The 17,025-nt window shown below is 48.1% G+C and overlaps 1 protein-coding gene and 1 pseudogene across 1 annotated transcript; one reads left to right on the top strand and one right to left on the bottom strand.

The window, feature by feature from the left end:
* The first annotated feature begins 1,316 nt into the window (after positions 1–1,316).
* LOC109745023 (uncharacterized) lies at positions 1,317–6,134 on the top strand. Its single transcript, XM_073506796.1, has 4 exons — positions 1,317–1,616; positions 5,096–5,104; positions 5,201–5,387; positions 5,505–6,134. Exons 1-4 carry the CDS (start codon positions 1,317–1,319, stop codon positions 6,068–6,070), a joined length of 1,062 nt encoding a protein of 353 aa, XP_073362897.1. The 3' UTR covers positions 6,071–6,134.
* A 1,166-nt stretch (positions 6,135–7,300) lies between these two features.
* Positions 7,301–11,658, bottom strand: LOC109745025 (uncharacterized; annotated as a pseudogene).
* Positions 11,659–17,025: the final 5,367 nt, after the last annotated feature.

Genomic DNA, 17,025 nt, shown 5'->3' with positions numbered 1-17,025 from the left:
TCCAGAGCACAAGATGGGCGTCGAGCTCGCGCTGGAAGGCGGTGGCATTGGCCGGGAGGGGCTGCTCGATGATCTGAGCGACGCCGTAGCGGATGAGAACCAGGAGGAAGAAGGACTTCCACTTGTGGTAGTTGTGTTTGTCAGGGTTAAGGAGAAATTTGATATGGTTCTGGATGTTGTCGCGGAAGATGGGATGGTTGGACGGGGCGGCGGCGAAAGAGAGCGGCGGCGCCGTGGGTGGGGGAAAGAGAGGGGCGAACTGAGATCCGAGCGAAGGGGAGGATCCGCTGTGGGTGGAGGGGATGGTGCCGAAGATGAGAGGGGGGGGGGATGTGCCGGCGCCGGTGGAAGAGCTGGTGGCCGGAGAGGTGGCGGAGGAGGTGGAGTTCTCAGCCATGGGGAAGGCACCTGAAGTCTGATACCAAGTAGGACGATCAAATGTTGTCTGTCATTGAATCACCCACGCATTGTACAACATATAGAACGCTAGAGTAGTTACAGGAGCCCGAAGGATGTGGCACGCAGGCCTGGGCGTGATCTATGATCCTATATACTAGGAATATAGTTACATACAGATACATAGGTACAATACACGTTAACACTAGGTTTGGCGAAGGATCTTTTCTCTCGAAAATTGTACTCCCTCCATTTCTAAATATAGGTCTTTTTAGACATTTCAAATGGACTACAACATACGGATATATGTAGACATATTTTAGAATGTAGATTCACTCATTTTGCTCTGTATGTAGTCACTTCTTGAAATCTTTAAAAAAAACTTATATTTAGGAACGGAGGGAGTAGTTGCTTTTGATTCTCAAACGGTAGTGAATGACATACAGCAAGGTGCAACTGGAGCCTACAGAGCAATCATCACAGAATTCAGGGATCGAAGGATTCAGTTCGATAAATGTTCTTTAGTTTATGAGCACAGAATTTTTAACTTTGAGGGTCACCCCCTCGCAAAAAACGCTGTTGGTTTAGATGTTGGTGGTCATGTATGGTTGGGAAACCCTTATGACCCCGCTGTAATTCATGTAAAACCGTTGGTTTGAGCAATTAATAAAGTGTGTTTTGTCTAAAAATACTTGGACAGGAGACATCTTAGCTGCGGTTTGGCGATAAGATGCTCCCTCGCGCAGCCGTCTCGTGCATGCGACACGCGTCCAATGAGGCCCACTCACGTGCCCACCGCTCCACCCTTTTCTCTTCTTATCCTTCCACGAGCTCTTCCAACAACTCATTTTCTCATTTCGCCTGGTCAACTCGTCTTCTCCCCATCTCCCCTTTTCTGTTCCGTGGGAATCTCGTCCGCCATGGACGGCCTCCACGAGCTCCTTCAAGCGATGTGCGAGAGCTGCGAGGGTGGTCCCGGTGCCGCGAGCTCCTTCAAGCGCTGCGAGGGGCGGGATGTCGTTAGGAGGCGGTGCGGCGACGACCGAGCACCACCGTTGTTGGGAAGGCCGCCCGAAGCGCACCGGTGCTACAGGCGCGACGCCTTGGCTACTCCGGCGGTGCTGTGCAGTCGCCATCGTGTTGCGACAGTGGCGCCGTGCTGCGAGCCAGTGTTGCGACGACCATCGAAGTTCGCGACGGCGCCGCCTTGCTGCGAGCTGGTGATGTGACGACGGTCGACATGCTGTGAGAGGCTGCTGCGACGGCGCCGTCGTGCTGCGAGATGGTGCTGCGACGACGGTCAACATGCTGTGAGCCGGTGGTGCTGTGACGGCGCCGTCGTGCTGTGAGCCGGTGCTGCGACGACGGTCGACGTGCTGCGACGGTGCCGTCATGCTTCAAGAAGGTGCTGCCACGAGTGCGGCAACGTCGTCGACGTGCTCCAAGCCAGTGTTGTCGCCGTTGCCGTCGCCGTCGTGACATGAGCTGGTGACGATAGGGAAGAAACGGGGCATTTTTCCGCGTTGACTGACTGGACGGCTGGAATCACGCAGATTGTGATGAATCGGATGGTAGGGAAGATGGCTGTTCTTTTCCCCTGTGCATCCGGATGACGCCTCGCAGCCGCCATAAGATATCGTCCAGGAGGTTTTTCTTCCCACTTATGCGGATGCAATATTGAACTTTTTTCCTAATTTTCGTGTGTCTGTTTTTATTTCGCCTCAGGTCATTTTTTGTGGCCACCCATTTAGTAGGAATCTCAACACTTGAGCGGTCATCTCATTCGAGTGTCCCGCGTGTGTGAGTCCGGGGATTTTTGTTGTTGAGCCCTTTTTCATTTTCGGGTTTGCGGGTTGCCTATCTAGGTTTTGGTCGACACCCTGTTCACTTTTTGGTCGCACTGCATAGGTGAGGAGGCGACTGAAAAGGGGGGGGAGGGGGGGGGGGGCTGTGGAGGAAGTAGGGCACCTCATCGGTGAATCAACGGCAGGGGCTGGGTAGATGCCATGGAGCGCAGAGAGCTGCCGGCGAGTAGCGTTGGTAGGAGGGATTCGTGTTGCCCGAGAATGGCGGCAGGTAGGAGAGGGGTGGTATGGATAGGAGGTCGTTGGAGATCTCTCGCCGGCCTCGCAATCAGTCAAGCAGTGGTCGGGATGGGTGGGGGGCTTATCAGTATTGGTCGTCGGTTCAAGGTATAGAGCAATTTTCGCCACCTCCACGCTCTCCTCGGTCTTAGTGCATGCTCAACAGTCATTTTTTCATATGCTTTTGTTATCCCGCAGTGCTTTGATTTTAGCTGTTTTGGTCATGCGTCACCGATCTTTGAACCATCGCAGGCTCGTAGTTATCCGCGATGGGCTAGCCATTTTGATGATGTGCGATAGCATCGCACAACATTCTGCTCATGAATTTTGTTCTAAAAATTTATGTGTTCAGTACGTCTGATTGGGGGACAAGTGCGACTTCTCTTTTTTTTCTTAGCCGGGAGTAAATCGAGGATTATATTCGCATGTTAATAGGTTTGGACCAACATATCTCCTACTTATGTACTACCTTTTTTTTTTGGTCACTTGGACACATTAGTGGAACTTCAATGGGGATAAAGGGTCAATGCCCCCCCCCCCCCCCCCCCCCCCAAATCCCCCAAACCCTGATGCTCCCAATTGTAAATAGGTGTACCAATTCATGGTTGTGGAACATGTGTGTGCTTCATCTAAAGGGGTTTTAAACTTTGGTTTAAACTTTGGGTTATATGAAACACCCTTTCATTTTATGGATGTATTCTCTACGTACGCAATCCAACTGGTGGTGGTGTTCTTGACCTCGGCGAAGCGGTGAAGCGGAGATTGATATACACACCTCTCCTATCAACATCTTTGTTTTCTAGAATTTAGTGGACATCTAATCACTTAGTTTTAGACGTTTGTCGTTCGTCATTTATCAAGTGCACACTCAGCTTGTCCTGTATGTGGTGCAAAACCCCATCATCACTATCGTCAACACACACCGATGCCTGGGATGTTGCTGCCACCGCCCCTCTCCTCTGCATCCTTCATGATCCGTCTAGAGTGCCATCCACATCCTAACATCCACACCCTCTTCTTCTTCCTAATCGGAATCACGTGAATGGTGTATGGCCAGGGTTCATGGTTAGCCATGGTTGCATTGGTGCGTAGTACTATAATAGCCCCGATCTTAATTTAGCTGATATGGAAACTACTTACCAAAATATTGCGGCACGATAGAAATCCCAAATTTGATGAGCCGGCAGTCGTAGAGCAATTTCAAGTCAATGGAATACAACTATCTTCTGAACCGTAGAACAAAATATGTATGGCTGCAATCGAAGTCATATTCAAAGTTTGAGACGTTTTTACGTTATTATGTCACTTTAAGATTTCTTTCTATTTAAGCTTCTAACCAACCAATCGACGCTGCTAGCTCCAACTATTGTTGCTTTGCCAATTCAGCTTATTTACATGTCAATGCCTCATAAAGGAATGAGGTGTAGTCGGCGGAGTCGAGTACGAAGGTTGATGGGTGCAGGTGGAAGCTCGCCAAAAAAAATCTCATGGTCGCCAGTTTAGAGGGATGGCCGGGGGCGGCGCTAGCACGACGGTGGGTGATGGTGCGGTGAGGCTGATGCGGGAGCTCCGCCGGCCGCGAGCGATGGAGGAAGGAGGTTGGGCCTGTGCTGCATGGGGTGGTTTTAGGTAAGAGATGAACCGAAGGGCGGCAGGAGGTTGGAGAAGATGGTCTGGCCATTCATCTTGCATCCGACGGCTCAAAACAGATCAACTGACCTAAACGTTTTTTTAGTCGACACTTACACCTAGCCACGTCCTTGCCAATTAAATGAGCGGGAGGCGCACCACACCCGCAGAAAGGGATCAACAAAGAGAACGCTTTGACTTAAGAACGCTCTACTACCTCGGTCCTGATTTATTGGTCCCATGAGTATTTTGTGCCAAATTTTAACCATATATTTAATTAACAAAATGTTAATGCGTGTTGTAAAAAATTAATATCATTGGAAACTATGTTCGAATACAAATCCAACGATATAATTTTTTATAACATGCATTAACATTTTATCAGTTAAATCTATGATCAAATTTTGACACAAAATAAAATAAAATCAATAAATCTACAAAAGGTACGGAAAACGGGAAAGGCAAAGCACATGAAAGAAGAATATATTCAATAATGTGATCCTTATTTCGGTACCGGATTCAACTTGTCGAGGCTTCTGCTCGTAACGTCACTCACTGGATCAAATCAAAGGGCTCGGTTTCTGCTCCTCGGCAAAGGCAAAGTCAATTCAATAGGAATCCGAATCCTAAAAGGCAAGACCCAAACCACCGGTCGATCAACAGTTCTTCTTTCACTTTCATCTCTTGATACCTATTTTCTTGCACGCCAGACTATAAAAAGGGCATGTACGTACGCTGCATGCATGAATATCCATGTGCATGCCGCGTGGAACCTACATGCGTACGAGAATGACGCGATCCACCACCAGCCAATGCAAAGTCGATCACCAACTGAATAACTAATGACGACGTGGATTAAATCGTTGATCGATGCATGCAGTGGACTCTGGAATCAGCCTGCTAGTTTTAATTGGCCATCTGAAATTTTGGCGCGCCACACGCAAATTGGTCTGTCTCTCATTGCCTCGCTTTTTCTTGGCTTGCAGCCAGATCAGGTCATTAACGAGTTGCGTCATATTCCTTCAATGCGGATGCCTATATAAACCATGCGTCGCCTGTTCCATTCATCCATCCATCCATCGAGCTAGTAGCTACTCACTTCACACAGGCAAGTAGTGGGCCGGGTTCGATTAGTGGCGGCTCCAACGAGAGCACTTGTCCTCGCCGTCCTTCTGGCAATCGCCGTCGCCAACGCCGAGGCGGCATCCATCGTGGTCGGCCTGGCCAAGTGCGCCGACTGCACCAGGAACAACATCAAGGCCGGCGAAGCCTTCAAAGGTAAGCGCTAGCTATGCGGCTCAATCGTATTATATATGTCAATGCACACAACCACACACCTATAGATGGAGATCAGCTCATGTTTGTCCTGCTGCCATGACCATGAACGTACCTCAGGTCTCCAGGTGGCCATCAAGTGCAAGAACATCCAGGGCGAGTACGAGAGCAAGGCGCTGGGTGCCCTCGACGGCACTGGCGCTTTCAGCGTGCCCCTGGCCGCCGACCTCCACGGCGCCGACCGCGTCGCGCAACTCCACAGCGCCGCCTCCAACGCGCCCTGCTCCGGCCAGGAGCCACCCAAGATCGTGCCGGTGTCTGAGAGAACCACCTTCGGTGTCGTCGCTGGCGCCAAGACCGATGCGATGGCATCGCTAGAGTGCGCGTCCGCGACCTTGTGCGGGACGACCAAGAAGCACATCATCGAGCACTTCCACCACAAGCAGCCCGTGCCACCGAAGCCGGAGCCCAAGCCCCAGCCCCACCCTGACTACGGCCCCGTGCCCAAGCCGGAGCCCAAGCCGCAGCCCCACCCGGACTACCACCCCGTCCCTCCCACGCCCAGCTACGGCGGTGTAAAATATACCACTTTGTACCGCAAATCAACCACGAACGAGAGGTGGCGACCACCAAATCCCGCATTTTATATTAAACACTTGTACTTCTTGGTATCTAATTGCCGCTGAATCTCAACCCTAGTTTGAATCAATATAACATATGCCATACAATGGTCAACACTATTTCTTTCAATTGTATCTAGCAATATTATTCACACAAATGAGTAGGTATGTAAAATAATCAAAATTTATTGTTATAAAATCACATGTCAATCATTTAAAAATCTGGGATAAAATTAATCATGCAATTGTGTCCTTTTTGTTCAAATTTTAGTTTGAGGCATATTGTAGAATTGATTCAACTTCTAACAAATCATAAACAAATGTAAAAAAGGTAAATTATGGTGTGTGTGTGTGTGTGTGTGTGTGTGTGTGTGTGTGTGTGTGCACAACATATATAAATATCTTCATAATGGATTCTACTTCATGAGTTAAACAAATATCCTAATATAGGTTCAAAAAATATGGTTGTTAAACTTAGTAATTGTCTAACTGTTCTAGAGTGTACTACATCATTGATGGCGCACATTACCACACCTGTCTATTTTGGCTCTTATTTGTTAGGGATATAATGTACTCCCTCCGTCTCGTAATATAAGAGCGTTTTTTACACTAGTATGGGACGGAGGGAGTAGTTTGTATGCATTTACTTCCATTGTTTGAAATATTATGCTACCTGACCTACAGGAAGTGGTGCTTCATATAATTGTTGCCTTCACGATGGACGCCCTTTGGCTGTGATGCTGTAGCCGAATAGCGCTTCTGGCATATTGCCTCGTGGCGCTGGCATGCAACATGCCTGCTGCTTATTACATGAACTAGAGAAAATAACACTGAAAGTAAAAGCAACCCTAAAACATTGGGAAAAACATGAACTACACGCAGGCAACCAGACCATAGCCAAACCAGGCCTAAAGAGCAAACATCAGTCTTTAAACTCGCCAACCTATAGCCAAAGCCATCAGCACAAGTAATAGACAAACCTGGCTTTCTACACCACAGAAACAAGCCTGAGAAGGTCAATCCAGAGCACACACGGTAGAACAAGATCAAGCCAAAAAGAAGACAACACGTTCGGTAATTCCATTGACTCGAATGGACTTGATTAAATTAATTGATCCACAACAACTTCGTATACAAAACACACACCAAAATTACAAATCTTAAGAAACTAATAGAGCCACACTGATCCATGTGTTCCTCACAACTGTTATTCTGTACTCTCACCTCTGCAGTGCAGATAATAAAATGCGCCAGCGAATGGCAGAAGACCAAAATAATGCCCACGTCCCTCACTGATCATGAACCCAGTGATGAGATTTTAGTGCTGCACTGGACGGTGGTAGATCGGAGTCCGTGGTGATCGTGGTATCCACTGCCGCCGCTGCTGTAGGTGGCCGTGGGAGGGACAGGGTGGTAGTCCGGGTGGGGCTGCGGCTTAGGCACGGGCCGTAGTCCGGGTGGGGCTGCGGCTAGGGCTCTGGCTTCGGTTGCACGGGCTTCTTGTGGTGGAAGTGCTCGATGATGTGCTTCTTGATCGGCCCGCACAGGGTCACCGACCAACACCCTGGCGATGCCACCACGTTCTTCTTAGCCTACGCGACGACGCCAAAGTTGGTGCCCTCGGACACTGGCACGATCTTGGATGGCTCCTGTGCGAGGCACGACGCGTTGGAGGTGGCGTTGTGGCCTGTTGAGCTGAGCGATGCAGTCGGCGCCATGGAGGTCGGCGGCCAGGGGCACGCTAGAGGCGCCAGTGCCATCGAGGGCATTCACTGCCTTGCTCTCATAGTCACCGTAGACGTTCTTCCACTTGATCACCACCTGAAGACCTGAGGTACGTTCATGGCAGAATAACGGTGAATAGCGTCAACCCATCATGCATTGCCACACAATGGAGTTATGCCATGTCAATCACATGTAAGTTTAATTTTGATGTGTGTGTGTGTGTGTGTGTGGGGGGGGGGGGGGGGGGGATCTTAACCTTCCTAAGATGTTAAAGTGAACATAGTATCGTAGAAGAAACATCGCTGTCATGGAAACTCACTCCTAAGGAAGTTATATGGACAAAAAAGAAAGTTATATGGACAAAATATGAGTTACTTTGGAATCTATTGTATTACTTGATTTAAAATAACTTTGGTTAAAAAATCACATTGTATTACAAATGTCGATAAAGACATACCTATCACTCGTACACTTGAGTGACACACACTGATCCATCCCCCCTCCCCCCACAGACACACATAACTCTGTTATTATGAGGTGTTGAGTTAAGCATATGCGCAAAACATGGCAAAGAATGATAAAGGAACCAAATGAGTCGTGCATGCGAGAGCAACATGAAACCGTGCGGATATCAATGTTGGGTGGGAGGGTGGTAGATGGTAATCACAGACTAGGGGTGTTCGCCACCGTAGTAGGTGGGCATGTGAGGGATAAAATGGTACTCCGGGTGGGATGTGGCTTGGGCTCCCACTTGGGTGACATGGGCTTCTTGTGGTGGAAGTTTTCACCTGCCTCTCCATAGTTTGGTTCATGCACTATAGTCCACACGTACTTCAGTATCACCGAACATAGCACCCAAAGTGAACGATTTTGCTCGTGTTGAGCTTTCCATCTTGCATGTTCCTTGATCTTTTCACCTTAGTCGCCCAACAACAACATTATCAAGTTGCTCATCATTGAGGTCCAAGTGTTTTAGCATCTCCTCGATTCCTCCCTCTAACCACGGTCAGTTTGATAACTGGAGCTCCCAGGCGTTATGTGACGCCCCCGATTTGACCGTACACTAATCATGCACGCAAATGTGTACGATCAAGATCAGGGACTCATGGGAAGATATCACAACACAACTCTAAAACATAAATAAGTTATACAAGCATCATAATACAAGCCAGGGGCCTCGAGGGCTCGAATACAAGTGCTCGATCATAGACGAGTCAACGGAAGCAACAATATCTGAGTACAGACATAAGTTAAACAAGTTTGCCTTAAGAAGGCTAGCACAAAAGTAGCAACGATCGAAAAAGGCAAGGCCTCCTGCCTGGGACCTCCTAACTACTCCTCGAAGCCGAACTCCACGTAGAATCATCCTCGGGATCTCTAGCTCCTGGACTCCAGCATCTGGTTGCGACAACCAGGTATAGAAAGGGGGAAAGAGGGAGAAAAGCAACCGTGAGTACTCATCCAAAGTACTCGTAAGCAAGGAACTACACTACATATGCATGGGTATATGTGTAAAGGGGCAAATCAGTGGGCTGAACTGCAGAATGCCAGAATAAGAGGGGGATAGCTAATCCTGTCGAAGACTACGCTTCTGGCCATCTCCATCTTGCAGCATGTAGAAGAGAGTAGATTGAAGTCCTCCAAGTAGCATCGCATAGCATAATCCTACCCGGCGATCCCCTCCTCGTCGCCCTGTTAGAGAGCGATCACCGGGTTATATCTGGCACTTGGAAGGGTGTGTTTTATTAAGTATCCAGTTCTAGTTGTCATAAGGTCAAGGTACAACTCCGGGTCGTCCTTTTACCGAGTGACACGGCTATTCGAATAGATAAACTTCCCTGCAGGGGTGCACCACATAACCCAACACGCTCGATCCCATTTGGTCGGACACACTTTTCTGAGTCATGCCCGGCCGCGGAAGATCAACACATCGCAGCCCCACCTAGGCTCAACAGAGAGGTCAACACGCCGGTCTAAATCCTATGCGCGCAGGGGTCTGGGCCCATCGCCCATTGCACACCTGCACGTTGCGTACGCGGCCGGAAGCAGACCTAGCCTAGCAAGCGTTCCAATCCAATCCGGCGCGCGCCGCTCCGTCGCTGACGTCAGGAAGAGCTTCGGCTGATACCACGACGTCGAGTGCCCATAACTGTTCCCGCGTAGTTGGTTAGTGCGTATAGACCAAATGGCCAGACTCAGATCAAATACCAAGATCTCGTTAAGCGTGTTAAGTATCCGCGAACGCCGACCAGGGCCAGGCCCACCTCTCTCCTAGGTGGTCTCAACCTGCCCTGTCGCTCCGCCATAAAGTATCAGTCGGGGGCCGTCAGGAACCCAGGCCCACCTCTACCAGGATGGAGCCACCTGTCCTTTCAGCCCCCTCATCAGAATCACTTGCGGGTACTCAACGAGCCGACCCGACTTTAGTCACCACATGTGTCATGTATATAAAGTATATAGTATATACCCGTGATCACCTCCCGAAGTGATCACGGCCCAGTAGTATAGCATGGCAGACGGACAAGAGTGTAGGGCCACTGATGGAACACTAGCATCCTATACTAAGCATGTAGGATTGCGGGTAAAGGTAACAACAGTAGAAGGAAGGACAGGCTATGCATCAGGATAGGATTAACGGAAAACAGTAACATGCTACACTCCTCTAATGCAAGCAGTATAGAAAAGAATAGGCGATATCTGGTGATTGGTGATCAAGGGGGGGGGGCTTGCCTGGAAGCTCTGTTGTACAGGGAGAAGGTTCGTCGGTGACGTAGTCGTACTCGGTGGCATCAGCGCCGGTCTCGGGGTCTACCGGAGAAGAAGAGGGGGGGGAGAAACAGTAAATACGGAGCAAACAAAGCATCACAAAACATAACGAGGCAATATGCGGTGCTAGGTATGCCCTAACGCGGTAGTAAGTGATACCGGCGAAGGGGGGAAACATCCGGGAAAGTATTCCCGGTGTTTCGCGTTTTCGGACAGATGAACCGGAGGGGGAAAGTTGCGTGTTTGCCATGCTAGGGATGTGTGGCAGACGAACGGGCTGCGTATCCGGATTCGTCTCGTCGTTCTGAGCAACTTTCATGTAGAAAACATTTTCATCTGAGCTACGGTTTATTTTATATGATTTTCTAATGCTTTAAATCATTTTTAGAATTTATCTAATTAATTTAATCCAACATTATCCAGAATAGTGTTTGCTGACGTCAGCAGTCAACAGAGGTGTTGACTGGTCAAACTGACGTGTGGGCCCAGTGGGACCCACCTGTCATACTCTGTTAGGTTGATTAGGGTTTAGGTTAAACAAAATACTGTTTAATTAAACTAACAGGTCAATTAGATTAATTAAGTAGGATTAATTAACTTAATTAATTAATTAATTAATTAAATTTATTTTTATTATTAGTTTTATTTATATTATTTTTTAATTCCTTTTTCTTTTTTTCTTTTTTTTACACGTTCGGGGGGTGGGGCCCCACATGTCATAGGGCCAGGGGGCACTGGCCCAGTGGTCAGTGGCCCTGGCCACAGCGGCCACGGGCGCACGGGCGAGCGGGTGCTGGGGCGCTGGGGGGGGGGGCACCGGGAGCGCAGAGGCGGGGCGGCGCGGGCGCGCGACCGAGCCCGCAAGGGCAGCAGCGGCGAGCGGGGGGAGGCGGACAGGGGCAGCGGCAGCGGGCGCGCACCCGGTGACGAACGACGGCGGCCCGAGGCAACAGCAACAGCCACGCAGCAGCGGCAGGAGGAGGAGGAGGAGGCCAGGGGCGGAGCGCGGCGAGGGGAAGGAGGGCACGGCAGGCGCGGGGCGCGTGCGCGTGCGGCAAGCGGCGGGGCAGTGAGGGCGCGAGCGCCGCGGGGTTGGCCGGGTGCGGCTGTCCGCGGGCGACGTTTGGTGGCGGAGACGAGCGCGGAGGAGAGGGCGCGGCCATGGCAGAGAGAGAGGAGGGAGGGGGAGCTCACAGAGGAGGAGTAGGGCATGGGCAGTGGGGCGTGGGGAGGAGGTCGAGGACGAGGCGGCGAAGAGGAGGCAGTCCGGTGGGGGGGAGGAAGCAGGCCGGCGAGGGAGAGGAAGGGGCGGACGACGGCGAGCTCCGTGCGGCGGTGGCGTCAGGGCCGAGCCTGAGTTCCAGATCGGGGGCGGAGGGGATGGGGCGGTGCGGACGGGCGTCGGGGGCGGCCGAGGACGGGGGCGACGGGGGGGGGGGGGGGCGCCGGGCGTCGTCGTCGGGGAGGCGCGGGCCCGATCCAGATCGGGATCGTGGGAGGAGGAGTGGCGAGGGAGAGGCGTGAATCGAGGAGGAGAGGAGTGGACCGAGAGGGGGAGTGGGTACGTGGGGGGGGGGGGTTAGGGTTAGCGCGTGGGAGGCGGCAGGCTGGGCCGTGGCTTGGTTGGCCCGAAGGCGTACAGTGGCAGCTGGGCCGCCCAGTTGGTCGAGGCCCAAGGGCAGTGGGGGGGGGTTCTTTTCTTTTGTTTTTTTTCTTGTTTGACTTTATTTCTTTGTTTAGTCTTTTCCTTTTTTTCTGTTTTATTTTTGTTCCTTTTTATTTCAGTTTTATAAAAATTAACACTAGCACCTAAATTTGTATTTATAAATATACTACTGCCACATTAACTTTGGCACCTAAATAAAATAGTTTTGTAATTATTTATTATTTAAAAGTATTTATTAAATAACAGTTTTGCCGCTGTTTTAATTACTATGGTGCATTTAAATACTTTAGAGGAGTGTGGTTTCTACACCGATATTTAGTATGGATTATTTGGCTCACCCCGAACATTTTAGTTTTAATATTGGAAAACTTTTATTGTTTGCTTGATTTTGAATTTGAATTTGAATCAATGTCGAACAAATGTGAGATTAGCAACAGTAATCGAGGTGACGTGGCATCATTAGTAGAAAGTTACTGTAGCTTAATTATCCGGGCGTCACAATTCTCCTCCACTACAAGAAATCTCGTCCCGAGATTTAAGAGGGGAGTAAGGGGGAAGGATAGGTTACGAAATTCTAACGATTCTTCTCGGTCTTGGTTGCTCTTCTCGAAGTGGTCGATCCATTACATTGACGTCTTCATTTGTCTGCTTCAGGTCATCCTGATGAAGTCGTCATCCTTCCTTCAGGATCTCCATCGTACTTACGGAAATCTAAGGGGGAAAAACTCGGGAAGGACGGAGCTCAACATATGTTAGGTACATGGGGGCTATCTCAGTGAAAGTGGCATAGAGGCATCTCTCGAGTTGAAATTCAAGAAAGTTATCGAGAGCAAGGAAAGGAGGGGCAACAAGAAGCTCCAAGCGGTTAGGCAACCGTCCGTTGCCTGAAACAGAGGGTGAAAGGGGTTCAGAGCAATGGGAATAAGTATTGCTCCTGATACCAGAATAGATCACTAGGAAGGTGGGTCGTGATCTTTCATATGAAGCCAAGCGTGAGGAATAACTTTAGAAACAGGGGTGTACAGGAGAGTCAGGTTTCGATCCTGTGGAACCGTGGGTTATGGGCCCACCTCTGTGGGTTATGGGCCCACCATGTGGGTTAAAAATAGGAGCGGTGACATCTTGCACGGTCATGATAGCAAGGCATGTCAGAGAGTACCCTGTCAGTTATGTCGGCAACACGTTGGTACCAAGGACGAGGGACAAAGAGAACCATTTTCCTGCTCGTTGAAACGAGGCGGACCAATAGGCAAAGTTCTCATCCATCGGTGGCTACCGAAATGTCGTCAACAAAAGTAACATGGTCTATTGAGAGAGTGGTACATCGAGGTGCTCAACTAAGGAGGGAATTATCTCTGCTCAGCTAAGTCAGATTACAAGAAAGGTTAAACAAAACAATGGAAAGGAAAATATGATTATCAGAGTAAACAGAACAATGGAAAGGAAAATGTGTTTAAACACATATTTCAAGGGTATATCCTTCCCAAGGACAAGCAGAGCATGATATCCATGACAGGATATAATGTAGAAAACCCTTTAGGTAAGGGGAGAGAAATTTCATGACATTACCCATACAACGGTGTTTGGATAATTGAGCAGGAAACAATTAGCTTTGGGCTTCAAATGTTCCTGTTTAAAATCGGAGTACCATAGACATGCTTCGAGATAGCATTGACATGGCCATCAAGTAAGGGTCAGAATTTGGATGCACAAAGGATCCATTAGGAACAACTTATAGAATAAGTCTTACGATTTCCTCATGGAAGAATCGCTAACCTTGCTAAGAAGGAAACTATAACAATAGGTCCTCCGGCCAGGTGTACTAGGCATGACATCACCTTACCGGGTTATATAAAGGCAAATGTTATAACTCTTGGAATATGTTCCAACCATCACATCTGACCGAGATTCAAATCTAATTGGTGTCAGGATACCTCAGACTCAGGATGTCTGAGAAGAAAAGGTGCAACACAAATTGTCGAGATGACATTGTAAGATTTTTGGGATTTGAACTATGGAAGCGAGTTCCGAAACAAGAGTTCATCATTAACCAAGGAGAGGATGAGGAGGTGGCTGATGGACTCAGCGACATTCCATTGAGATTTCCAAAAGATGGATTTCCACAACTATGTGAACAAGGAGATAACATTAGCCAGATCAAATGATATAATGATGTATGCTCGAGGTAAAACATACACAGTTATACATTGGTTGAAAGGTGCACCCAAAATATGGGATGGGTTGCACGACCAACGTCGGAATGGTGATTCAAAAATCAATAGTCTAAGAATGAACGGCCGACCATTGACTTCAAAGCAATAGGGTTGCTAGAAGTTTTAGAATCCGAACAACACAGTTCACCTGTTGGTATCCCGGTTAGAATCAACACATGAACCTGGAAATGAATGGAGATGGCGAGAAGTATTACTATATCAGGAATTCTTAAGAGGTGGGGCAATCCTCACAACATCCTTGACATGAAAGACAGTAATACTTCAATGTAGAACATAACATAAGCTAGATAGGAAAGAGCTCCATAACATGATCAAGTCTGAATTGGAGGGGGGGGGCAATAACGTTGCCGATGATAACACAAATCATCGAGGGGCAAGGATGGTATTTCTCATCCTGAATTTCGACTGATATCCTGGAAGAGCTAAAAATGTTGGTGCTGATCACGACACATTTGTCGAGAGATTTCATGAAGATGTAATCTATCGGTGATGACATCAAGTCAGAGGAATGATGAAAGCGAAAGGTTATTGGAACCACGAGTAGGACACAAACTCGAAATCAAGTTTGCTGTTCAAGGAGAAGTGATATGACGAGGAAGATCGACGCAAGATTAGCTCACTGTCAAAATTTGTGCGCTGGGAAGGTCCAGGTAGCACAGTTAAAATCGGCACGATAATGACATAGCCGAGTAGGCTAGGAATGACTTGAAGGATTATTAAACTCGTAAGCAACAAAAATTACTTAGAGTTATTGAATCGGAGTGCGGAATTGATTCACTTATCGGTGTCCTTGAGGGGTTCTATCAACTCAGAACCCGTTGAAAAATGGAATCGGCAAGAATATTAGTTGATGAAGAACTCATAAGAAGTTAAGTAGTTCCTTGGCATTCTCGAGATACCACGGGGGTAATACTCGACGACAGACCAAAGTAGAGGTTGGACGGGGGTATTGCTCTGCAGAGGACAAGTGCTTAAACTTGCACGAGAAATGGTATTTAAAGGAGAACATGGTCAGAAACCACGATCATAAATGATCGAACCACGGATACAAGAGGAACTTATAACAAGGGGTAATTATTTTTACAAGCAGCTTCCATGATAAGTTATACATCGTGTCCATGGGCATGAACACAAAGTTCAAGGTCGACTCCCACTTCTCCAATGCATATCCTTTCATTTACTTCTCGCGTTCGATGAAGTTGTAGTGTTGAAATTTTATATGGCAAAATACCAGAAGAGTATGACTCGTGAAAACTTTCGAGTTCACACATATTAAGGAAGGCATAGGTTCAAGCCATTGGGGCTTCGTGGAAACATATATCACAAACTTCAGGGGTAAATAACTCAAGCTCGATAGTAGAGCATGGGTGACAAAACGAGAGGATACAATTTACTAAAGGCATTGTGTATCAGGCAAAGAACTTCCAAAGTGATTGAATATGAAGGACGTTGTCGGATAAAATCCAACAAGGTTCTGATGGGCCATAAAGGATCTGATGTGAGTATCGGCACACAACCAGAGGAAGAATCAATGCAAAGACTTTGGATTATAGAAACAACTAAGTAACTTAGAGCTCAATCGCAAAGGAATTATGATTTACAAAGCGAAGGATCAGAAACAGACGCTATGATCAAGGATGGATAAGTTCAATAGACATAGGGGCAAAATCGACGACAATTTGATTGGCGAGAACCAGCTCACGTTTCAAATGACGTCTGAGCCGGAAGGATGAATGCTAGGCTCTGATTGAGGATTGCGAGCATTCGCAACAGATTGAATCAACGGACCCAAAATGATAATGACAAGAGATGCCAATAAGATTACGAGACTTAAGATTAATCATAATGCAAGTAAGCAAGAATTTCAAGAGAAAAAGGCTCCTGAGGATTTTCGGAAGATCGAATGGTATTTTGAACACTTTTGTGAAATACTTGATTCAACTGGGGATGAGCGGATACTCGGTAAGTGCGAGAATTATCCGTAGGGGTATTCAGGTGACAAAGAACACCAAGGCAGTAAGCTCAAAGGATTCTCGGAACAACAGAGAGAATTTTGGGGTATCTTGTAATAACAAGATCAACTGGGAAACATTGTATGAATGGCGAGTATACGTGGTTATCCATAGGAGTTTATCGATGAAAGGGAATTGCAAAAGCGATGAACACAAGTTCTCGGGTTATCAGCGGAGAGTATCTTCAGGGTCTTCACGGGCAGCAGACGATCATCAGTAATAAGGGGCTCTCCGGGTGAAAGTGATAACGAGATCCTAATGTTAGATTTAGCAAAATTCACATAACCCAAATAGAAGAGAGATCAGAGCCCCGGAGTATAGACAAGGAGTAAAAGATCCTAATACCACCCAATGGCGACGTGGGCCCGTAAGCCACACAGCCATGTTAGTAAAAGTTTTACAATGACTAGACTCGACTTCGGCCAAGGAGTTGGAAAGGGGGATCCCTACAGGCAGTTGTCTCTGATACCAACTTGTGACGCCCCCGATTTGACCGTACACTAATCATGCACGCAAATGTGTACGATCAAGATCAGGGACTCATGGGAAGATATCACAACACAACTCTAAAACATAAATAAGTTATACAAGCATCATAATACAAGCCAGGGGCCTCGA

Source organism: Aegilops tauschii, chromosome 2 (genome assembly GCF_002575655.3).
Source record: "Aegilops tauschii subsp. strangulata cultivar AL8/78 chromosome 2, Aet v6.0, whole genome shotgun sequence".
Classification (NCBI taxonomy): Eukaryota; Viridiplantae; Streptophyta; class Magnoliopsida; order Poales; family Poaceae; genus Aegilops; species Aegilops tauschii.
The sequence above is the reverse complement of the archived record's forward strand: the minus strand, read 5'-3'. Positions and strand labels throughout refer to the sequence as shown.

Excerpts from the sequence above, each read along its gene's own strand:
- LOC109745023 (XM_073506796.1), top strand. The coding sequence starts at position 1,317 with ATGGACGGCCTCCACGAGCTCCTTCAAGCGATGTGCGAGAGCTGCGAG. Across the intron at positions 5,388-5,504 it reads GGCCGGCGAAGCCTTCAAAG|GTCTCCAGGTGGCCATCAAG; the intron begins GTAAGCGCTAGC and ends AACGTACCTCAG.